The sequence below is a fragment of the Pan paniscus genome, chromosome 20 (assembly GCF_029289425.2).
Source record: "Pan paniscus chromosome 20, NHGRI_mPanPan1-v2.0_pri, whole genome shotgun sequence".
NCBI classification, from domain to species: domain Eukaryota; kingdom Metazoa; phylum Chordata; class Mammalia; order Primates; family Hominidae; genus Pan; species Pan paniscus.
The window spans coordinates 6,145,442-6,169,614 of NC_073269.2; the positions used below are offsets into that span (position 1 = coordinate 6,145,442).

Consider the following 24,173-nt stretch of genomic DNA (forward strand, 5'->3'; position numbering starts at 1 on the left):
AGAGGGCCTCGAGAAAAACCAGGGCTCACTGTGTTGTCCCCTAAAGCGGGTCAAGAAGCACATACTAGAAATATAAACCGGGTATTTAAAAATGGAATTTTAAAGAATAACCCCTCCTCCGTCAGATCCCCTGCCCCACGAGGGAGGTAGGAGAAAACTTCCTTCCCCCCCACCCGCCCCGGGCCCCTCCCCAGGGACCTCAGCCCTTTCCAAAGTCGCCAAAAACCCACATCAAGCCGGATCCTTACGGTCCCCCACCCTCTCCAAAACCAACCCCACCCGCTGGCAGGACGGCCCCTGCGGCCGAGAACTGAGCTGCCCCTCTCTGCGGCCAGGATTCCTCGTGCCAAGAATCGCCTGCCTTAAAGTCTGGGGAGGGGCCTGCGGCGGGCGCCCAGCACCTACGGGCGAGCACCCTTCCCACCCCATCCCAGGCCGCAGGGCACGGGGAGCTCCCACGTGCGGGTAAATTCCAGACGCCCCCGCCCCGCCCCGCCCCGCCCCGCCCCGTCTGTTGAGTTCACTTTACCTTTAGGCACCTTCGTGGAGCGCAAGGAAGGACGCAGCTCCGGACACGGGAGACCACGCCCAGGCTCCCAGGAGAAGGGGACCCGGCCGGAGAAGGCGCCGCGGGGCCGCCCGGAGGAGCCCCTCTGCACGGGCCCGTGGAGACGCTTCCTGCGTGGAACCTTCTGGAATCCACCGCCCCCCTTTCCGCCCGCGTCAGGGGCTGAACTGGGCTTGCAGCGGGCAGCGGGGTTGAACGTGGTGTTGGTTTCCACTCTCGCCAAAGAGAGAAGACGCCGAGGAAGGTGGATTCCGCTTGCTCCATTTTTTGCCAAAAATATTTACAAATGGGAAGGGTCGGAAATGAAGATGAGCGCCCCCCTCCCACCCCGCGCTCTCCCCCGCTCCTCTCATCTGGTCTGGGTGACCTCCGAGACTGGCCGGCCGCGGGATCCCAGGAGCCCGCCTCCTCCAGGGGTTCAAGATCCGAGGCCAGAAAGAACCTCCTCCCTGAAATCCCCCCACTCATCGGCTGCCTCCCAGGGAGGAGGCGGCCCCCCTACCCCCCTTGAAAATGCAAAAGACATTTCTAGTGAAATGCCCCTCCCCTCCCCCAGGTAAAGGCTACCTCACTCAAGCTCATGTCTGTGATTGGAAAATCACGCCTGATACCAAAGATTTCTCCCAAGGATTTGTGCTGGATGACAGGATTCCCTGGCCTGGGACCCGGCTCGGGGCCCCGCCTGCCGAGTGCCACCCCTTCCCGAACCTGAGAGCGAAAGAGAGAGAGAGAGAGAGAGAGGGAGAGAGGGAGAGAGAGGGAGAGAGGGAGGGAGAGGATCGTGAGGTCGATGAGTGCCTTCTTCTTGAACCAAAGACGTGTATGGAGTGTTCTCTTGTCCTTATCGACTTGCTCTACTTCCAGCTTTCCAAGCGACCGGATCTGAGTGATGCTTCTAGAACATTTGGGTGTTGGGGGGTTCCCAATAGTAGAAAGGGTCCCCATTCCTGCTCAGCACCGCACCTCTCTACCCCCCCACAGACACACATGCAGACACACACATGCAGACAACACGCAGACACACACATGCAGGCACTCACATGCAGACCCATGCACACACACGTGCACACACATGCAGAGACATGCAGACGCGCAGGCACACATGCACACATGCAAAGACACGCATGCAGGCACACATACAGAGACACATACAGATACACATGCACACACACAGACACACATGCAGATACACATGCACACACACATACAGAGACACACATGCAGATACACATGCACACACACAGAGACACACATGCAGATACACATGCACACACACATACACACACTGGCCCCTGTTTTTCTGTAGTGTCACTGGGTGCCAGCAACTCGGTATCTCCCACCTCCCACTAAAACCTGGGCCTTAATTTCTCTCCCGTCCCCACCCCTAAATTCCTGATGGATGAACCTAGAGCTGTCCTGTCCACTCCAGGCCAGACTGACGTAGCCTATGGGCCCAGCAGGTCCAGGGCCCACGTTTTAATTTCTTTTTTTAAAGCTTTAGGTCTTGCTGGGCGCCGTGGTTCACGCCTGGAATCCCAGCATTTTGGGAGGCCAAGGCGGGTGGATCACAAGGTCAGCAGTTCAAGACCAGCCTGACCAACATGGTGAAACCCTGTCTCTACTAAAAATACAAAAAAATTAGCTGGGCGTGGTGGCAGGCACCTGTAATCCCAGCTACTTGGGAGGCTGAGGCAGGAGAATCTCTTGAAACTGGAAGGCAGAGGTTGCAGTGAGCCGAGATTGCGCCACTACACTCTAGCCTGGGCAACGAGAGCAAAACTCCCTCTCAAAAAAAAAAACAAAAAACAAAACTTTAGGTCCAAGAAGATGCAGCCCATTCAACATACCATATTATTCATCTGTATACCAAGGTAGCCTATAGATATACAATGTTTTAAATTTCTTTTTTAGAAACAGGGTTTTGCTCTGTTACCCAGGCTGGAGTGCAGTGGTGCAATCATAGCTCACTGCAGCCTCGACCACCTGGGCTCAAGTGATCCTCCTGCCTCAGCCTCCCAGTAGCTGGGGCCACAAGCACGCACCACCATGCCCATTTCATTTTTTAAGGGATTTCTTGTAGATATGTGGTCTCACTATGCTGCCCAGGCTGGTCTTGAACTCCTGGCCCCAAGGGGGTCCTCCTGCCTCGGCCTCCAAAAGTGCTAGGATTACAGGTAGATAGACATTTAGTGGAGGAAGAGGCTCTCAAAGGCAATAAAATGCTTCTGATCCAAGAGAATCACGCTGCAGCCCTGGCCCAGTGAGCTTCTTAGAAAATCGATGCCTGGGCCTCAGGCACTGGCCGGAGCACGGGCCTGCAGGGGGCTGGGTCTCCTAGATGCCCTCTGCTTGGCCTTCAAGGCCCCAAGGGTAAGACGCTAGGGGGCCTCCAGTTTTGTCCCCTGCTGGAAATTTAGGACTTGGCTTGGGATCGTTCTGGTTGTGGAACGTTTTAGCTATGCTGAACTGTGGTCAGATCAGGTCAAGCCTCTTGGTCACAGAAGTGGCCCAGCAGCACTTTGGGAGGCCGAGACAGGAGGATCGCTTGAGGCCAGGAGTTTGAGACCAGCCTGGGCAACACAGCAAGACCCCACTTCTACAAAAAAATAACGTGGCCCAGGACTCCTGGATCCTTTTCAGATATCTTCGTATCACACACACACACACACACACACACACACACACACACACATGCACACACACCCCTCCCTGTTTCCGGACTCCACCCCAAACTTGGCCAGACCCCCACAGAAGGCTCTATCCCCGACCTGCCCGCCGGCCCCTCGGGCCCTTTCCTGCCTCCCCCCACGCCCACTTGGCTGCCACATACCAAAGAGCATCCGTTCTCCATGCAGGGAACACCACCTCCAGCACAATTCCTTCGAGCCTTTGACAATTTTCTCTGAAATACCTCAAAATATTTAATGTATAGTTTATGTGATTAAAAAAAAATCCTTAGCTAGTTTTTGGAATACGTGACTTGAAGCTTTATACCGTTAAATTATAATTTTGCAGACGATGGCATGTCGTTTCTTTGACGAGTTCCGTGGGAGACGCATTGAATGTCAGGGCTGGAGACCAGAGGGAAAGTTAGAGGGAGCGTGATCGAGAGAGAGACTGCAGCAGAAAGGACCAGTGGCGTTTACAGATTTCTTACTTAAATGAGTCCTTTAGGAAAGAGAGGAAGAGAGAGAGCGAGAGCAAGAGAGAGAGAGAGAGAGGGAGAGAGAGAGGCAGAGGTATACCCTTCTGTTCTCTGGCTTGTTCTGTTTCTTGTTTTCTGGAGTCATGTCTTATAAGAGTATTTATTATTCTCTGTGTTCTGTGTTCAAATGTAATTTAAGAAAAAAAAGGAAGAAAAATGCAAAAAAAAAAGACAAAATGGAATTTGAGTTGGTGCATGACTAATGTACTCTTTCTTGACGCTAATTGTAATAAAGTGGTCAGGGTGGGGGGCGGGGGGCGTGGCCCGGTTCCGTGTCGCATCTGTGTGTCTGGTGCCTGATCGGTGCTGTTCAGTGGTTTTTCGTTACTGTTTCTTTCCTCCTTTCCAAGGAACTGTGTCCAGCCGGGACAGGTGGACGGGGCCCCAGGTAGAGGGGGCGGGAACAGAGCCTCAGTACCCAGGTCTCCTCCACCTGCCTGTCCATCTCCACCCGAGATGCCACCTGCCTGCCCCAGCCAGGCGGGAGCCACCGAGCGTCCCCCCCTCAGTTCCTGGTTCTTGGGGGCACTCTGGTGTCCTCGATATCTTAGACCCCCCCAACCCCCCATCACCCGGTTGCTTTCACTCTAGCATGAATTCCCAAGTGTCTTGTTCAGAGGAGACAGACAATCAGCCTATTCTTGTCTTGTTGCCCAGGGTGGTGGGGGACGGGGGTGTGCCCCAACTTCCTGAGATCTGAAGGACCCTCCTGAGGGCCCCAACAGCAGGCACCAGTACCCCCTCCCCCCCCACCTCCACCCAGACAGCCTCGGCCTCCCTCCCTGGGCTGGGCATGAGTCCGCCTTTCTGTCCAGCCCGGGAGGCAGGGGGTGTACGCCTGCAGAGACCCCTCCCTCCCAGCCCACTTTCGGAGCCTACAGAACAGAGGACTCCCCAAAATCATCAAAGGGGGCTCTGGGACAATGTCCTCTGCCTCCGACTCCTCTTGTGCCATGAGGCCATGTCCCTGAGCCATCCCCAGATAGCCCCTGGAGGTGGAAAGGGGCACAGATGTGCCGGCTTGGGAACAGAGGCTGGAGGAGAGGGCGGCAGGGGAGAGATGAGAGGGGCCGCTTTCGGGGACAGGCCCCAGTAGGGGGGGCGGGGTAGCTAAACGGGGTGCTTCTCACCCCATAAAGCAGAAAGCCCTGGTCTGGAGGGCTGGGCCTGGGGCTGAGGGCTCAGCCGACCTCAAATCTGAAATGATGCCGGGGCCAGGATGCTCCTTGCACCAGCAGGAGCTTGGGCCATTTCACATTCTCCGCCCCAAGCGGTTTAAGCAAATTCAGGCCAGTAGACTCCTGGGGCTCCTCCTCGTGGCCCTGTCAGACCACGCAGGGGCTGGTTTTGGTGGAATGAGCTCAGCCGGGGGTGACGGAAGAGCCAGGAGGCCCTGCGGCCTTGAGTGTTTTGAATACACTGGAACTGAGGGCTGCTTTCAGGGGAGACATCACTTGGACCCTCCAAAGTCCCCTCCCCTCCAGGGACAGGGGAGAGAAGCCCTTTTCCACCTTCACCCTTGGGCGACAGGCTTTAAAAGCTTAAAAAAAAAAAAAATCTCGTCATTGTTAACCATTGCTGTGCTGGGTTTGTTGATTTGTTTTTCTTCAATAAATTATTTTCTAGTCACTCACCTGGGCGTGTGTGTTAGCCGACGGGTCGGGCACAGATAGGGGGCGGGAATGGAACTCGCCCACCTCGAGGCCGGGGAGGGAGGACCGGAGTGCAGGGAAGATGGACTTTGCTTCCACCCAGCTCACCCCTCTCTGCTCTGAGTCCCGTCTTCTTCCTGGGCCAGTGGCCAGCTCTGAGCCTCCACAATCCACACAACTCGACCACCCACACAAGTCCACCACCCACAGGGAATGGTTAAGAATCAGAAAGAGGCCAGGCGTGGTGGCTCACGCCTGTAATCCCAGCACTTTGGGAGGCCAAGGCGGGCGGATCACGAGGTCAGGAGATCGAGACCATCCTGGCTAACACGGTGAAACCCCATCTCTACTAAAAAATACAAAAAATTAGCCAGGCATGGTGGTGGGCACCTGTATTCCCAGCTACTCAGGAGGCTGAGGCAGGAGAATGCTGTGAACCCGGAAGGTGGAGCTTGCAGTGAGCCGAGATCGCGCCACTGCACTCCAGCCTGGGCGACAGAGCGAGACTCCGTCTCAAAAAAAAAAAAAAAAAAAAAAAGAATCAGAAAGAAAAGCTTGGCTCCTTAGAAGGAAAAGCTTGGCGCCTTTGAGTCAACCAAGCCCCAAGATGCAGACCTTGTCAGGACCTGCTTCTGTGACATCACTGCTCATTGCTTTCTGGAGTCTAAAGTGAACGGAGGCCCCAGTGAATGAAGGTGTATTTGAATGGGAGAAACCAGGGCTTCCCGATAGAGGAAGCAGCTAGATTGTACCAGAACTGGAATTTATAAACTTTCTTGGGAGGGGCCAGCTGCCAGGCAGTGGGGGAGCCACAGCTTTTAATAAGCAACTTTTGAGAGCAATGAAGCTTTACCCACATTATCTTACTCCAGCATGAAGAAGAAAAGTTTTCCCTGCAAATACCCGGCTGGACCACTAGAGGTCAGTGCTTTGATTTTAAAAACCAGGAAGGAATATTCCATCACAAAACAAGTGTAGGGAAAGAGTGAGCCTGAATTAGCGCTGGGGTCAGATGGACCCTGGTTTATTAGAAAAAGAAAAGCATGTGGAGTCCTTGTCTTTAGAGGAAGGTCCCCTGCATGCTGGTTGAATTGCAGCAGAACTGGCTGGTGCTTCTTCTTCCCAGGAAGGACATCTTCCTGAGATGCCAATGTAACTCCTTTGGGCTTGAAGATGCCTCTTCATCAGATGGGTCTAGGGATTCAGATGCTATGTCACTGCTGACCCCTGGTCCCCTCCGCAGAGGGCAATGACTGCTCCTCTGGGGGCAAGGATAGCTGCTCCTCCCCGGGCACCAGCAGCCACTCCATGGATGATGATGACTGCTTCTCCACGGGCCAGGGCTCCACCTCCATAGGCTGCTCGCTCGTGGACGTGGACGATTCTTCCAGACTTGGTGGCAGAGTCTCCACCTGAGATTTGTGGGTCTTGTCTGGAAGTGGCACCATCCCCTCCTTGGGAGTGTGGGGCTCCTTTTGCCAGCTCTTCCGGAGCGGTGCGGAGGGCTTCAAAAATGTTGACTTCTCCTCCGAGGAGTCTGGCTGGCTCTCCAACGTCAGCTGGCCTGAAAGCAATGACTGGCTCCCCAGAGGCTGTGGCTGGCTCTCAGATGACGACAGCTGGCTTTCTCTGTGCAACGGTGATTTCTCCTGAAGAGAATGTGACCTCTCCTTGGTCAACAGCAACTTCTCAGGAGAAGGTGGCCTCTGCTTGGGTGACAGTGACCTCTCCTGTGCCCTTGGCAATTGCTCTTGGAAAGACCCAGATAGCCTGTTGCTGCTGGTGAGCACATATTTGGGGAGGGCAGGCTGATTTTCTGAATGAAGAGAGGATTGTCTATCCACAGAAAATGATGAGCTAGGTGTAGGGGGGAGCTGTACTTCCTGGCAGGACACCTGCCCCTGTGGCTGGTGCTTCTTCCCCAGGAAGGACATCTTCCTGAGGTGCCAATGTGACTCCTTTGGGCTCGAAGCTGCCTCTTCATCAGATGGGTCTAGGGATTCAGATGCTATGTCACTGCTGACCCCTGGTCCCCTCCGCAGAATTGTGCCCTGAGTGATGAGGTTTGCATATCCCTCACGGTGGGAGAAAGCATAGCTGGAACGGCGGCCACGAGACTCCCGGTGTACATGAGGCAAGGGCTCCATGGTGAAAATCTCCTCGCTGGGGCCCTCCTCCACCTTCTCCTCCTGAAGAGCAAAGGGGAGAGCAGGGGAAGCAGACTCCTATGCTTGGCTGATGGCTCTCAGGTCCCCCAAGTAGGAGAGGCAGGATTCAAAGCCCTTGGCCACTATTGATTGGCTACGTTCTTCCCTACCCAAGTTGAGCCAATTAGAGTCCTCGACTCCCAGTGTTGAGTTCTAAGGAGGACTCTAGTCCTTTGCTTTTCAAGACCCACTAATTGGCCTTGCCCTGGAAACTAACCCTGGATCAGCCAATCAGAGTTATTCCCTGGGACTTGACTCGGGACCACCCAATCAGAGTCCTTCCCTGGGACTTAACCCTGGCTCAGCCAATCAGAGTCCTTCCCCGACTCTGGACCAGCCACCAGGTGCCTTGGCTGCCCTTTGGTGGCAAATCCAGGAGAATTGAGCCTGGGACAGCCAGGTGTCCAGCCTGTGCAGTAAAGGTGGCAGGAGCTGGGCAGGGAGAACAGAGGTGGCAGGGCAGGTACACCATTCCAGTCAATTCTGGGGCCCATCTCAGCTGCAACCTGCTTTTCCATGCATGCTTTGGTTACATGGGCTAGTAAGTCCCCCTCCCTTTTTTTTGAGGTGGGGTCTTGCTCTGTTGCCCAGATAGGAGTGCAGTGGCAAAAATCATAGCTCACTGCAGCCTCAACCTCCCAGGCTCAAGCAAGCCACCTGCTTCAGCCTCTCAAAGTGCTGGGATTACAGGTGTGAACCGCTGTGCCCGGCCTTGAGCACATGTCCTCAAGGTGCATCCACGCTGTGACCTGTGTCAGAGCCTCACTCCTTCTCACGGCTCAGGCGTGTTTCATTGCAGGGATGAAGTGTGCCGTGTTGACCCACTCATCTGTCAACAGACTCTTATTTCTAAGTTCCTCCTTTTGCCTAAACCATTTCAAGGTTGTTTCCGTCATCTCAACCCCCAAGCTCTAGATCATTCACGGTAGAATCTGATGGTGTCAGCCAGGCACAGTGTGGCTCATGCCTGAAATCCCAACATGTTATGAGGCCAAGGCAGGAGAATTGCGTGAGCCCAGGAGTTTGAACCAGCCTGGGCACCATAATGAGACTCCATCTCTAGAAAATAACTACAAAATTAGCTGGGCGTGGTGGTGCATGCCCGTGGTCTCAGCTACTTGGAAGGCTGAGGTGGGAGGATCCTTTGAGCCCGGAAGGTCGAGGCTGCAGTGAGCCGAGATTGTGCCACTGCACTCCAGCCTGGGTGACAGCACAAGACCCTTCTCAAAAAGTAAAAATAAATAAATAAATAAAACCTTAAGAGCCCGATGGCATCAGCACTGGAATCCAGGGCGGCCTTTGGGTGCTCTCTGCTGCTTTGTCGGGGGAGTGAGGTCTCCCTTCTTGGGAAATTGGGCCCCGGGGGCACTGGGCATGTGTCCGGGGCTCCGCACCCACCCTTCCCCCCAGCCTAGTGTCTTGGAGGGCCGAGAGGGGCCGGGACACCTTGCAGTCCCTACGCCCTGCACGGCTCCCCAACCAGGGTCCTGGAATGTACTGGATGAGGACCCCAGGCCCAGGCCCACCTCACCTTGGCACGTAGCTCCTTGAGGGCTGGGAAGATGACTCGGAGGGCCAGGACAGGGAAGGTGTTTATGGACACGCTCAGCAGGACCACCAGCAGGATGGAGGGAGAGGACACCACGCTGAGGTCGGCGTCTGGGGACAGGGCGGGGTCACAGCAGAGCCTGCCCCCAGCTCCAAGGATGCCCCCAGGCTAGGGAGTGCCTTGGTGCCTTTGTGCCTGGTCCATAAAGGAGCGCCTTCCCCAGGACACTTTGCCGGACGACTGTCATGAGCAACCTGCAACCTCTTCCATCAGGGCTCCCCTGCACCACGACCGCCCGTCCCATTTCCCCATGGGGGCTCACACAGAAACGGGAAGGTCTTGGGGGATACTCTGAAGAGCCAGAAGCTCTGGGTGGTGGTAGTCATGATGGCGTAGAAACCAAGGCTGAGGAGGATGGTTGCCACGCACAGGGCGGTCCAGTACTTGATGATAAGAATGACCTGGACAGGCAGCGGTGGGGTAAATCCGGGGCCTAGCGGGGCTTGCACCAGGACACCAGCCCCTGGGGTCCAGGAAGGGTACCTGGCAATGCCCCCAAAGCAGGGGTCCCCGGGGGAGGAGGCCTCCATAGGCCATGTCCAAGGCCCCGGGGAGGTGAGGACCTTGCCCACCTCCATGGTGATGGACAGCAGGCAAGACAGGGCCACCACGACCGCAAAGGACTGGTGGTCGCTGAAGCTGGCGGGTCCCGCCGTGTCGCGGCTGATCCACAGTGTCATGAAGAAGTTGACCAGAGAGGTGGTCACACCATGGGCGATGGCTTGGACGAAGACCCAGTAGTTGAAGAGCTCGTCCTTCTGCCCCACCACGTACAGCTCCGGCTTCTCCAGGCTCTGCTCTGCGCTCACGTCCTTGGGGCAAGGGGAAGCTCTTGGGATTGGGTGGGGGGCGGGGGACCCCCAACAGAGATCAGGACCTCCTCGGGCAGGCCAGTAGGGTGGCCACTCTCTGTGTGTGGTTCTTTGAGTTTAAGTGAATTAAAATAAAGTAAGGCCAGGCACGGTGGCACACGCCTGTAATCTCAGCACTTTAGGAGGTCAAGGTGGGAGGATCGCTTAAGGCCAGGAGTTTGAGACCAGCCTGGACAACATAGTGAAACCCCCCATCTCCAAAAAAACCTTTTAAAGGAGCTGGGTGTGGTGGTGCGCACCTGTAATCCCATCTACTTGGGCGGCTGAGGCAGGAGGATCATTTGAGCCCAGGAGTGGAGGCTGCAGTGAGCTGTGATCGCACCACTGCACTCCAGCCTGGGTGAGAGAATGGGACCTCGTCTACAGAATAAAATAAAATGAAATGGGAAGAGCTCTGGAGGTTGGTCACTTGGCCACACGAATGCACTAGATGATGCTGAGCTGTGCGCATGAGTCTGGCTGAGACGGGGCAGTTTATGTGATTTGTATTCCACCACGGTTAAAGATACCAGCAAGGCCAGGTGCGGTGGCTCACACCTGTAATCCCAGCACTTGGGGAGGCCGAGGTGGGAGGATCACCTGAGGTCAGGAGTTCAAGACCAGCCTGGCCAACATGGCGAAATCCTGTCTCTACTAAAAATAAAAAAATTAGCCGGGCATGGTGGTGCACGCCTGTAATCCCAGCTACTCAGGAGGCTGAGGCAGGAGAATCGCTTGAACCCGGGAGGCAGAGGTTGCAGTGAGCTGAGATTGTGCCACTGCACTCCAGCCTGGGCGACAGAGCGAGACCCTGTCTCAAAAAAAAAAAAAAAGATTCTAGCAAACATGAAATGAGATGTAAAATCCAGTCCCTGGGTCACACCAGCCGCAACACAAGCGTTCCTCATGGGCACGTGTGGCTGCTGGCTTCTGTGCTGGATTGCATAGCTGTGGGACACTTCCATCATCTGGAACGTTCCATGTGACCCACCCTCCCAACCCCAGATCACGTAGCCAGGGCCTCTTGGAGCTGGGGGATGATAAACCTAGCAGAGTCATCTGCTCTGATCCCCTCTCCCCATTGCATGGATGGGTAGACAGAGGCACGGGGGCTCCAGCACAGGGTGGGGGCTCCCACACACAGGAGGAGCTGGATGGCCCCAGGATGAGCGCAGGCTCCGGTGGGAGAAGGTCAATGGCAGTGGGCAGGGAGAGGTACTGGACTGCACCCCCTGAGCCCCACCCCATGGCCTGAAGGTCTCCCAGGCTCCCTCTCCCCGCCCCAAGGAGCGGAGGAGAGGAGGAGAGGCTAAGCAGAGACCTGGAAGGAAGACCCAGCCTTGCCCTGCTCACCTGCTCAAAGAGCCCAATGTAGAGAACTGGCAGGGTGCTGTACAGGAGGTTGAAAAGAGCCAGGAACCATCCTTCATACAGGGGCTGAGCCGGGGGAGAAGGGCAAGGAGAACAAGTCAGCCTCCAGGCACCCAAGGAGCCTGCCAAGCAGGCACCCAGGGAGGGTTCTGGGTGAGGTAACTCTGGTCGAGTTACACTCAAGGTTGGGGCTGGGACTGGGGTGGGGTGAAGTGCGGCCTGATAAAGGCGGCAAGATAAAGGGAGGGAGGAAAGCATGATCAAATTCCCTCATAATGGCACCTCTGAGTTTTTGTTTTAATTGGATGGCATCAAAAAAGGATACAGGCTGGGCACAGTGGCTCACGCCTATAATCTCAGCACTTTGGAAGGCCGAGGCAGGCAGATCACTTGAGGTCAGGAGTTTGATACTAGCCTGGCCAACATGGTGAAACCCCGTCTCTACTAAAAATATAAAAAGTAGCTGGGCGTGGTAGCAGGCGCCTATAATCCCAGCTACTTGGGAGGCTGAGACAGGAGAATCGCTTGAACCCAGGAGACGGAAGTTGCAGTGAGCCGAGATCACACTATTGCACTCCAGCCTGGGCAACAAGTGTGAAACTCTGTCTAAAAAAAAAAAAAACAAAAAAAAAACGCTGGGTGCGATTGCTCATGCCTGTAATCCCAGCACTTTGGGAGGCTGAGATGGGCAGATCACGAGGTCAGGAGTTCGAGACCAGCCTGGCCAACATGGCAAAACCCTGTCTCTACTAAAAATATAAAAATTAGCCAGGCGTGGTGGCAGGTGCCTGTAATCTCAGCCACTAGAGGGGCTGAGGCAGGAGGATCGCTTGAACCCGGGAGGCAGAGGTTGCAGTGAGCCAAGATCGTGCCACTGCATGACAGCCTGGGCAACAGAGCAAGACTCTGTCTCAAAAAGTAATAATAATAAAAATAAAACAGAAACCAATATATACTTACTAAGGGGTTTCTATAAAGCTCCCTCTCAAATGCCCAGGTATTAGTGATGGGAGCTCATTCCTTCTCCAAGGCACCTGCTTCCCAGCAGTTTCCCTACACGCAGGGAATAGCACTGCCCTGGGGCTCCTCTAGTCCTAGTCAGGATACTGCTCAGAGTCTTGACCAGAGCCCCAGCTCCCACAATCGGATCTTCTCTGGGGTTCAAGGTCTTGTTCACTCAACTCTCCCCAGAAGACGAGGTCCATGTGCAGTGCCTGCCCTTGCTTGAAAGCTCTGAGTGTGCCGGGCACGGTGGCTCACGCTGTAATCCCAGCACTTTGGGAGGCCAAAGTGAGCAGGTCACCTGAGGTCAGGAGTTCGAGACCAGCCTGGCCAACATGGTGAAACCCTGTCTCTGCTAAAAATACAAAAATTAGCCAGGCGTGATGGTACATGCCTGTAATCCCAGCTACTTGGGAGGTGGAGGCAAGAGAATCACTTGAACCCGGGAGGCGGAGGCTGCAGTGAGCCGAGATCCTGCCATTGCACTCCAGCCTGGGTGACAGAGTGAGACTCTGTCTCAAAACAAAACAAAACAAAACAAATATCCTGGAAGGTGTTGGGAACAGAGCTAGACAGGGACCATCACCTCCCTTCACCTGGACTCTAGGCCTCTACTAACGCAGCCTTGCCATGTGGCCTCAGGCAAGCCCTGTCCACCGAGGATCCCAGGGTTCTCAGTGCGTCCAGGGCTGCTCCTGGCAGCTATGGGGGGGGCACGGCATCCCCAGAGGCCCTGGTCATGGGGCAGCCAGGGTGGGGGACGCACCTGGCCGGTGAAGCCGTTGTAGCAGGCAAACCAGACCTGCACCATCATGCTGGCCATGCTCTTGTAGAAGAAGTAGCGCAGGAACTTGCAGATCCGCACGTAGGACCAGCGGCCGTGCACCAGCAGGAGGCGCTGCAGGAAGCAGAACTGGCCCAGCACGAAGTCGCTGTTCTGAACTGCCTGCATGCCCTCCTGGCCCGCCAGCCCCACGCCCACGTCCGCGGCTGCAGGGCACAAGCAGCTGGTCAGCCCCCCGCACGCCCCCAGTCCCGCCCACCCCCCCCAGACCCCCGCACTGTTCTGCCCCCTATCAGCCCCCCTCACCTGCTTCAGGTCCCCCCAGTCCCACTGCCGCCTCCATCAGCCCCCCCACCACCTGCCCCAGGTCCCTCCAGTCCCACCACCGCCTCCATCAGCCGCCCCCCACTCGTCCCAGGCACCCCCAGCCCCGCCGCCGCCACCCACTCTTGATCATGTTGATGTCGTTGGCACCGTCCCCGATGGCCAGGGTCACCACCTGGTGGTACTTCTTGACCAGGGCCACGATCAGGGCCTTCTGCTTGGGCGTCACGCGGCAGCAGATGACCGCCTGGCACTTGGACGCCAGGTCCACGAAGGCGCGCTCCTGCAGCACCTCGGAGCTACGGCGAGCTCTGGAGTCCTGGGCTGGCGGTGCAGCCAGCGGGAGCCCGAACCTCCGGCACAGCAGGGACAGGCGCCTGACGTAGAGGAAATCCCTCCTGGACTGGCCGGGCTCCTGCCACGCCTCGTCCATGTTCACGTTCTGCACCAGGGCGCGCGGCTCCTTCCGCAGGGACACCAGCAGCTTGTCCTGGCCGGCGGGGAGGGGGCTGTGCCAGGCGCCGTGGCCTCCAGGCCAGACTGGAACCTGCCCGGCCCTCGGCCTCGCCAGCAGTCCCCACCCCGAGCCCGCCGCCCCTCCAGGCCCCTCCCTGGCGCCGGGACCCCGCCGTCCACCCTGAGCGACACTGACCAGGAAGTCTCCGTTAATGACCAAGGCCAGCTTGACCTGCGACAGGGACTCCCTGGTTAGAAGGTTGTTACTGTTTTCCCAGTAGGTCTCCAGGATGCGGCTGCGGGGCGCAGGGGTCAGCGGGGCAGGGGAGGGGGCGGGCTTCTCCCCACTTCCCCGGGGGCTCCACTGCCCCTCCCACCCCTTCCACTGCCCACTCTCCCACCCCTGCCCCTTCTCCTCCCCACTTCCCTCTTCCCCTCTCCTTTCCTCCTCCCCTCCCTTCCCTCCTCCTCCCGCCACTGCCCCTCCCATTCCCCTCCACTGCCCACTCCCCCACCCCTGCCCCTCCCCCTTCCCTCTCTCCTCCCCTCTGCCTCCTCTCTCCTCCCCTCTGCCTCCACTGCCCACTCCCCCCAGCTGCTCCCCCTCCCCTTCCCTCCCCTCCCCCCTCCCCTTACCTCCTCCCCTCCTCTTTCCCTCCCCTCCGTCTCCCCTACCCCTCTCTCCACTGCCCCTCCCCTCCTCCCCACTGCCCCCATCCTTCCCCTCCACTGCCCACTCCCTCACCCCTGCACCTCCCCCTCCCCTCCCTCTCCCCTCCCCTCCCTTCCCTCTCCCCTACCCTCTCCCTCCACTGCCCACTTCGCCACCCCTGCCCCTCCCCCTCCCCTCACCTTCCCTCCCTCTCCCCTCCCCATCCCTCCTCTGCTCCTCCCCCTCCTCTGCCTCTCCCCCTCTCCCTCCACTGCCCCTCCCCCTTCCCTCCACGCTCCCTCCACTGCCCATTCCCCCACTCCTTCCTCCTACCCTTCCCTCCCCTCACAATCCCCCCCTTCCCACTGTGCCTTGGGCTCCCCGTCCAGTGAGACACGCACCCGGGTGCTCCTTGTCCTCACCTCCCCACTCCCCTTGCTCACCCCCCAACTCCCCACTTCTTACCTAATCTCCTTCTCCTCCAGAATGAGCATATTCTCTGACAGCAGCTCGCAGGCGAAGCCGATGTTCACAGCCGTCTCTGCGAAGCAGACCAGCTCAGCGCCTCTGCGACCCGCCCCGCACTGGCTGCCTGGGGGCCACGCCCACTCTGCCCGGTGAATCCTGGCCCGACCAATGGCAGCCACATGCCCCACCCCCTGGCCATGGTGATTGGTTCAGAGAAGGGCTTGTAACCTAGGCTCGCCAATGAGAGCCAGCCCTGAGATTTTGGCTGTAGTTCTGGCCGGGACTGGGCTGCCCAGAGATGCGTCTGAGGCCAGGATCAGCAGGCACATGTGCCTAGGATCCACAGTGCCCTCAGGAACCCACAAAATGTCTTAATATCTTTTTAAATCAGAAGGGAAATAATTGAATATGTTTCCCTGGGCTGGCTCCTGGCCAACAGAGGGCACCCTGAAAATCACTTTTTTTTTTTTTTTGACGAGGGCTCACTCTGTCACCCAGGCTGGAGGGCAGTGGCGCAATCACGGCTCACTGCAGCCTCAACCTCCTGGGCATAAGCGAGCCTCCTGCCTCGGTCTCTGGAGTAGCTGAGACCACAAGCATGTGCCACTGCGCTCCTCTGAGAGTTGCAGCATTTTTTTTTAATTTTTTTTTTTTTGAGACAGAGTCTCTCTCTGTTCCCCAGGCTGGAGTGCAATGGCGTGATCTCGGCTAACTGCAACCTCTGCCTCCCAGGTTCAAGCGATTCTCCTGCCTCAGCCTCCTGAGTAGCTGGGATTACAGATGCGCACCACCACACCCAGCCAGGCCCATTTTTGTATTTTTAGCAGAGACGGGGTTTGACCATGTTGGCCCTGCTGGTCTCGAACTTCTGACCTCAAGTGATCCACCCGCCTCGGCCTCCCAAAGTGCTGGGATGACAGGCGTGAGCCTTCAAACTTCGGGGAAGTTTGAAGACCCATGCTGCAGGGGCTTAGCCACCCGGAGCTGCCCGGGACTCACCCTGCTTGTCCCCGGTGAGCACCCATATTTTGATGTTGCTCTTCTTGAGACATTTGATGGTTTCAGGGACGCCGTCCTGGAGTCTGTCCTCGATGGCTGTGGCTCCCAGCAGCTGGTGGGGGAGGGGGGCAGGGCGGGGAAGATGCTGAGCAGCCGTCCAGCTCCCTGGCGGGGGCAGGAGAGTCCCAGGGCCCCCTTGGGTGCCCCCGCTGCCCACCCACCCTGAGGTTCTGCTCCATCTCGTTGTACACCTGTTGCAGGGCCTGTGCCTGGTTCTGCAGCAGGAGGCTGGCCTCCTGGTGGCGCTGCTGCCAGTCCTCGTAAATGTCCTCAGCCACCTCCCTGTAGGCCAGGCACAGTGTCCGCAGGGTCTCCTGGGCAAAGGCCTGGGGGCCGGGCAGGTGGAAGCTGTCACCATCCTGAAGCCAACATCCGAGGCTCAGCCCTCCCCAACCCCCTGCCGGGCTCCGGAGCCTGGGCCCCCCAACCAAAAGCCTGTTGCCTCCCCAGCCAACAGCAGCCAGAAGGGATTCAGAAAACTGGTCTGAGGCCGGGTGCGGTGGCTCATGCCTGTAATCTCAGCACTTTGGGAAGCTGAGGCAGGCGGATCATTTGAGGCCAGGAGTTTGAGACCAGGTTGGCCAACATGGTGAAACCCTGTCTCTACTAAAAATACAAAGATTAGCCAGGCATGGTGGTGGGTGCCTGTAGTCCCAGCTACTTGAGAGGCTGAGGCAGGAGAATTGCTTGAACTTGGGAGGCGGAGGTTGCAGCGAGCTGAGATCATACCACTGCACTCCAGCCTGGGCGACAAAGTGAGACTCCATCTCAAAAAAAAAAAAAAAAAGAAAAAACAATAGAAAGAAAGTGGGGAAGAGGGCTGGGCGCAGTGGCTCACACCCGTAATCCCAGCACTTTGGGAGGCCGAGGCAGGCAGATCACTTGAGGCCAGGAGTTTGAGACCAGCTTAACCAACACGGTGAAACCGCGTCTCCACTCGAAACACTTAAAAAATTAGCCAGGTGTGGTGGCGCATGCCTGGAATCCCAGCTACTCAGGAGGCTGAGGTGGGAGGATCCCTCGAACCTGGGAGGCCGAGGTTGCAGTGAGCTGAGATCGCCCCATCGCACTCCAGCCTGAGTGTCAGAGCAAGATTCTGTTTCAAAAAAAAAAGAAAAGAAAAGAAAAGAAAACTGAGCTGCCGCTGCTCCCCACCTACTCTGTCTCAGACACCCGCTCCCACCCCCAGACTTTCAGCTCTCTTTTGCCTCCAGACCTTCTTGGAGGACTGCTTCCCTGCCAGGAACACCTTCCCTATGCTTTGCACAGCAAATTCTTTTTTTTTTTTTTTTTTTCTCGGGGGTGGGGGATAGGGTCTCACTTTGTCACCCAGGCTGGAGTGCAGTGGCCCAATCATAGCTCACTGCAGCCTCGAACTCCTGGGCTCAAGTGATTCTCCTGTCTCTACCTTCCAAATAGCTGGGATCATAGGCGCATGCCATCACACCCGGCTAATTTCTTTGTATATGTATATATTTTTTTTAAATAGAGGTGGTTTCACCATGTTGCCTGGGCTGTTCTCGAACTCCAGAGCTCAAGCAAGCTGCACACCTGAGCCTCAAAACGCTGAGATTACAGGCAGAAGCCACCACACCTGGCCTGCATGGCGAATTCTGACTATCACTCAAGACCTTCTATGCAGTCCACTAACCCGGTGCCTTCCCCAGCTGGGGCTCCCCCAGTCCCAGGCCCCTCCCTCTGACCCCTCAACTTTGGCTCTCTGAGCCCCTTCCTTGGGCCCCTCATTTCTCAAGGGCCGGACCCAGGGTTGGGGCCTCTAGGGGCTGGGAGGAAACTGGGCAGGCCCAGAGAGCAGGCACCCCAAGGGTGGCCTGAGGGTCAGGGGGGTCCCCAAGGAAGGTGCCCTTACGGATTCTTACCCCCCGACCCTGCCCCCAGCTTTCTGCTCCAAGGGGTGGCCTTAGGTCTCAAATTTGTTTATTTATTTATTTTTATTGATTTGTTTATTTTTTGAGATGGAGTCTCACTCTGTTGCCCAGGCTGGAGTGTAGTGGCGTGATCTTGGCTCACTGCAAGCTCTGCCTCCCGGGTTCAAGCGATTCTCCTGCCTCAGCCTCCCGAGTAGCTGGGACTACAGGCCTGCACCACCACATCTGGCTAATTTTGTAGTTTTAGTAGAGACAGGGTTTCACCAGGTTGGTCAGGCTGGCCTCGAACTCCTGACCTCAAATGATCTGCCCACCTCCCAGAGCACTGGGATTACAGGCATGAGCCATCGCGCCAGCCTGTTTATTGAGAGACAGGGGTCTCGCCCTGTCTCCCAGGCTGGAGTGCAGTGGTGCGATCACAGCTTGCTGTAGCCTCCACCTCCTGCACTCAAGCGATCCTCCTGCCTCAGGCTCCCAAAGTGCTGGGACCACAGGCACGTGCCACCATGTCTGATTTCCCTTTTGTTGTTGATGGGGCACAGGTCCGAGAGCTTGGGCTTCACACAGCAGAGGAGCTTCACGGACATTGGCAGCCTCCGACAGGCCTTGACACTTCTTCGGGCCTCAATTTACCCATCCATTCCCTGGGGTGGCTGAGCTAAGCTGACGTGCTGAGCTCCTGGACTCTAGGTCATTATTGTGACCGCACTTCCAGTTCAGAGTCTCCCCACATCCTGGCAGAGCAGGGGACACAGGACATCTTCCCACACACACCCCGCTGCCCTGTGCTCATGCTGCTGGGGCCCCAGCAGAACCTGTGAGGAGCCCCCAGGCTGGACACAGAATCCTCTGGCCCTGTAGGGTCAGGGATGGAACCAGGGGGAGGCAGCCTGGGGTGATGACAGCCCCATGTTGGCAGGGGGTGGGGCAGGAAAGGCCCCATGTGTGGGGAGCTTGTGGCTGAGTCATGAGGACACCGAAAGCTTCTGAATGACAAAGGTGCAGGGAAGACCCTCCAAGCACAGGGAACAGCATGTGCAAAGGTGCCAAGGCATCACCTGAGCGTGGGGAAGTCACAAGCCAGAAACTGGGTCCTAGGGAGTCCCTTGCTGAGGCCAAAGAGAGACCAAGCTGGAGAGGTCAGCAGGGGACAGAAAAAGCCTCAAATCCTGGGCCGAGGAGTTTGGGCTTCCCCCACAGAGTGGGAAGCTTTGGAGCAGAGGGAGCTGAGTGTGTCCTGGCAGCTGGGCCAGCTCAACCGCACGGTCGTCTTGTGCAAATTAGAAAAATACACCCTTGGCCGGGCGCGGTGGCCCACGCCTGTAATCCCAGCACTTTGAGAGGCCGAGGCGGGCAGATCACTTGAGGTCACGAGTTGGAGACCAGCCTGGCAACATGGTGAAACCCCATCTCTACTAAAAAGACAAAATTGGCCGGGCGTGGTGGCGGGCGCCTGTAATCTCAGCTACTGGAGAGGCTGAGGCAGGAGGATAGCTTGAGCCTGGGAGGCAGAGGTTGCAGTGACCCAAGATTGTGCCATTGCACTCCAGCCTGGGCAACAGCGCAAGACTCCCTCTCAAAAAAGAAAAGGCAGGCTGGGCGCGATGGCTCATGCCTGTAATCCCAGCACTTTGGGAGGCCAAGAGGGGCAGATCACCTGAGGTCAGGAGTTCAAGACCAGCCTGGCCCACATGGCGAAAACCCATCTCTACTAAAAATATTAAAATTAGCTGGGTGCACTGGCGTGTGCCTGTAATTCCAGCTCCTCGGGAGGCTGAGGCAGGAGAATCACTTGAACCCAGGAGGCGGAGGTTGCAGCGAGCCAAGACTGTGCCACTGCACTCCAGCCTGGGCGACAGAGCAAGACTCTGTCTCAAAGAAAAGAAAAGAAAGACAAGACAAGAAAAAGAAAAAGACGCTCTCTCTCTGGGGGCTACACTTTGGAGTTCAGCTGCCTCCCAGCCAGTGTGTGTGTGTTTTGTGTGTTGCCGGGGGAGGGTGTTTTGTACAGTGCACAACATACCTCACTGTACATAGCCATCCCAGGTACCTGCAGCCTTCCATTTCTCCGTACAGTCTCCTCCCCTGCCTCCTCCTCCTCCTGTCCCTACACACACACACACACACACACACACACACACACACACACACACACACACACACACGCCAGCCTTCCTGCAGGGACTCACAGCCAAGGCCTCCTCTGTGGCAAATTCCATTGCCCCCTTCCTGTGCAAGCGTTCGAAGATGACCGTGTCGGCGCCCTTGGTGTACAGGCAGATGGTGCCCTCTGGCTTTCGAACTGTGGGGGAACAGGCCCTGCTGCCCACAGAGGCTCCCCGTCTGCCCGCCCCACCTTGGGGGGCCCAGGGCTTGGGTGGCGGGGCTCACCCAGCACCGACATCCGTTTGCGCATGCTGTTGAAGTCCATTATGGCCAGGACCTGGTAGACTCGCTCCTCCCCCAGCTCCATGATCGTGATGGTGTCCTGGGTGCGGGACAGGAACACGTAGCCGAAGTTCCGGGCTGCGGTGACCAGCGCCCCCTCGTCGGGGGAGGCCGCCTGGTACAACAGCTGGTCTGGTGGGGAGGGGGGCCATTTTGGGGTCACGTGGTGGAGCCCGTCTCCATCTCCACAGTGCAGGGAGGAGATGGGTATTGCCTGGGCTACACCTTTATTGATGGTGGCCGGGGACCCCCGCCTGTACAACCCAATGCATGGAGGTGAGCACTTGAGACTAGACGACCTTCCCGCTCAACAACAGATCCTCGGGCTCCGACGGCGGGCCTGGACATCCTTTAGCCCTGACGATGACACGTCCGCCCTCCCGCCACAATACTTGTCAGCACTGTCTGGGCTCCAGGCCCGGACGCCCTCGAGGTGGGGCTGGGGTCACCGGCCTCAGCGCCCCCTAAGCCAGGTGAAAGCCCTGGAAGATGGGCCGGGTGAGCTGTGGGGCTGGGGACACTGCCGTGCCCCGGGGGCTGAGCGGCCTCAGAGATGGGGAGGTGGGTGGGCGCACCTGGGCGCTCACGGGGGCTCTCCCGCACCATCACCGTGTGGCAGATGGCCAGCAGGCGCCAGAACTCCCGCACGGCCTCGTCCCTGTTGGTCCGCACGAGGTGCAGCAGGGCCGCGTTGTGGAAGAGCAGCTTCCCGTCAGAGAACTTGTTCCAGACGTAGGGGTTCTCCTGGGGGTGGCGGGGGGCACGGGCCGGCTGTGGGCGGGCCGCTCCCCGTGCCCCGTCCCCCTCACCGTCCCGCGCTGCAGGCCAGGCAGGCTCACCTTAGGTCGGGTCGTGGCCTCTGAATCCGGCCCTGGGGAAAGACACAGCTTCATGCTTCAGCTCCCACAGGCCCCCCCATTCGGGATCCCATAGCCCCTGACCCCTAGTTTCAGGCTTCCGGGGGCCACTGGGTGCAGCCACACAAGCCAGGCCTGCGGCCCTGGAACCGACACCCCGAGCAATCTTGGGGCGAAAGCTGACCTCAGTTTCCACCACCTGCAGAAAGCCGGGAAGAGGGGAGCACACCCTGCCTGTCTCCCAGGGACCCCAAAAGGACAGCCTGGCGCGGGATGTGGCCCCGTCCCGTCTCCCAGGGACCCCAAAAGGACAGCCTGGAGCGGGATGTGGCCCCGTCCCGTCTCCCAGGGACCCCAAAAGGACAGCCTGGAGCGGGATGTGGCCCCGTCCCGTCTCCCAGGGACCCCAAAAGGACAGCCTGGAGCGGGATGTGGCCCCGTCCCATCTCCCAGGGACCCCAAAAGGACAGCCTGGCGCGGGATGTGGCCCCGTCCCGTCTCCCAGGGACCCCAAAAGGACAGCCTGGAGCGGGATGCAGCCCCATCCGTGGGACACGCTTTGTTTCCTCCTCCTGGGGTTTTTGTTCTTTTTTATTTTTATTTATTTATTTATTTATTTATTTTTATTTTTGAGACAGAGTCCTGCTCTGTCGCCCAGACTGGAGTGCAGTGGCACAAGCTCAGCTCACTGCAACCTCAGCCTCCTGGGTTCAAGTGATTCTCCTGTCTCAGCCTCCCGAGTAGCTGGGATTACAGGCTCATGTCACCACGCCTGGCTCATTTTTATATTTTTAGTAGAGATGGGGTTTCACCATGTTGGCCAGGCTGGTCTCAAACTCCTGACCTCCAGTGATCCGCCCGCCTCAGCCTCCCAAAGTGCTGGGATTACAGGCGTAGCCACCACACCCAGCCACTTTTTATGCTTTATTGTTCTTAGAGATGGGGTCCTACTCTGTGGCCCAGGCTGGAGTGCAGTGGTGCGATCATAGCTCACTGCAGCCTCAACCTCCCGGGCTCAAGACATCTTCCCTCTTCAGCCTTCCAAGTTGCTGGGGCAACAGGTGCATGCCACCCCTTTGTGGTGTCTTTTGTGTGTGCGTGTGTGATGGAGTCTCTCTCTATCACCCAGGCTGCTGGAGTGCAGTGGCATGACCTTGGCTCACTGCAGCCTCCACCTCTGGGTTCAAGCAGTTCTCCTGCCTCAGCCTCCTGAGTAGCTGGGACTACAGGTGCGTGCCACCATGCCTGGCTAATTTTTGTATTTTTAGTAGAGACGGGGTTTCGTCATGTTGGCCAGGCTGCTCTCGAACTCCTGACCTCAGGTGATCCACCCGCCTCAACCTCGGGCCCATTTTTCTATAGCTGAACTTGAACCATTTCTTGGGGACTTCTCACTGCACTAAATTATGACCCAGTCCAAACCACGTGCCCTGGTTATAAATTAGACACGGGGCTGTCAAACTACACCCCACCACATCATCAATTTTTTTACGGCCTGCGAGCTGAGAATTGTTTTTGGATTTTTAGTGGTCAGAAAAAAAATGACTAGAATGATACTAATACCGTTTTGTGGCCGGGCGCAGTGGCTCACGCCTGTAATCCCAGCACTTTGGGAGGCTAAGGCAGGCAGATCACGAGGTCAGGAGATCAAGACCATCCTGGCTAACACGGTGAAACCCTGTCTCTACTAAAAGTACAAAAAATTAGCTGGGCGTGGTGGCGGGCACCTGCACTCCCAGCTACTCGGGAGGCTGAGGCAGGAGAATGGCATGAACCCGGGAGGTGGAGCTTGCAGTGAGCTGAGATCGCGCCACTGCACTCTAGCCTGGGCGACAGAGCGAGACTCTGTCTCAAAAAAAAAAAACAAAAAACAAACAAACAAACAAAACTATTTTATTTTGTGATCTGAGAAATACTCAGCAATTCGAATTTCAGCATCCACAAATAAAGGCTTGTGAAAGTCAAAAGAAGAGCAGCGGCCGGGTGTGGTGGCTCACATCTGTAATTCCAGTGCTTTGAGAAGCGGAGGCAGGCGGATCGCTTAAGCCCAGGAGTTCAAGACCAGCCTGGGCAACATAGGGATACCCTGTCTTGACAAAAAATACAAAAATAAGCTGGGTAAGGTGGCACTCTCCTGTAGTCCCGGCTACTTGGGAAGCTGAAGTGGGAGGATTGCTTGAACCCAGGAATTCGAGGCTGCAATAAGCTATGATTGCACCACTGCATTCCAGCCTGGGCGGCAGAGCAAGACCCCATCTCAAAAAATAAATAAATACACACTGTTTAAAAGTTTGGCTAGGTGTGGTGGCTCATGCCTGCAATGCCAATATTTTGGAGGCTGAGGCAGGTGGATCACCTGAAGTCAGGAGTTCGAGACCAGCCTGGGAAACAGGGTGAAACCCCGTCTCTACTGAAAAAAAAAAATACAAAAATTAGCCAGGCGGGGTGGCACGCAACTGTAATCCCAGCTACTTGGGAGGCTGAGGCAGGAGAATCAACCCAGGAGGCAGAGGTTTCAGTGAGCCGAGATCGCACCACTGCACTCCAGCCTGGGCAACGAGAGCAAAACTCCGTCTCAGAGAGAAAAAAAAAAAAAAAGTCGACCGGGCGTGGTGGCTCACGCCTGTAATCCCAGCACTTTGGGAGGCCGAGGCAGGTGGATCGCCGGAGGCCAGGAGTTCGAGACCAGCATGGCCAACATGGTGAAACCCCATCTCTGCTAAAAATACAAAAAAATTAGGTGTGGTGGCAGGTGCCTATAATCCCAGCTA

General features: G+C 57.0%; 1 protein-coding gene across 9 annotated transcripts in view; it reads right to left on the bottom strand.

Moving 5' to 3' along the window:
- Positions 1-6,421: 6,421 nt before the first annotated feature.
- ATP8B3 (ATPase phospholipid transporting 8B3) overlaps positions 6,422-24,173 on the bottom strand; it is a 31,344-nt gene continuing 13,592 nt past the window's right edge. For 5 of the 9 annotated variants that reach the window (XM_034945327.3, XM_055103297.2, XM_055103298.2 and 2 more), the window contains 15 exons: positions 21,385-21,416; positions 21,121-21,289; positions 20,489-20,677; positions 20,287-20,399; positions 16,370-16,534; positions 16,149-16,260; positions 15,147-15,222; positions 14,226-14,325; positions 13,697-14,063; positions 13,232-13,455; positions 11,446-11,529; positions 9,814-10,053; positions 9,504-9,642; positions 9,164-9,291; positions 6,422-7,614 (listed from right to left, as the gene is read on the bottom strand). In XM_034945327.3, the coding sequence (XP_034801218.3) occupies positions 6,640-7,614; positions 9,164-9,291; positions 9,504-9,642; positions 9,814-10,053; positions 11,446-11,529; positions 13,232-13,455; positions 13,697-14,063; positions 14,226-14,325; positions 15,147-15,222; positions 16,149-16,260; positions 16,370-16,534; positions 20,287-20,399; positions 20,489-20,677; positions 21,121-21,289; positions 21,385-21,416 (3,113 nt within the window). In that variant the 3' untranslated portion in view covers positions 6,422-6,639. The remainder of the gene's footprint in view (positions 7,615-9,163; positions 9,292-9,503; positions 9,643-9,813; positions 10,054-11,445; positions 11,530-13,231; positions 13,456-13,696; positions 14,064-14,225; positions 14,326-15,146; positions 15,223-16,148; positions 16,261-16,369; positions 16,535-20,286; positions 20,400-20,488; positions 20,678-21,120; positions 21,290-21,384; positions 21,417-24,173) is intronic. The other 4 variants (XM_055103299.2, XM_055103295.2, XM_055103300.2 and 1 more) reach the window with 1 other exon arrangement.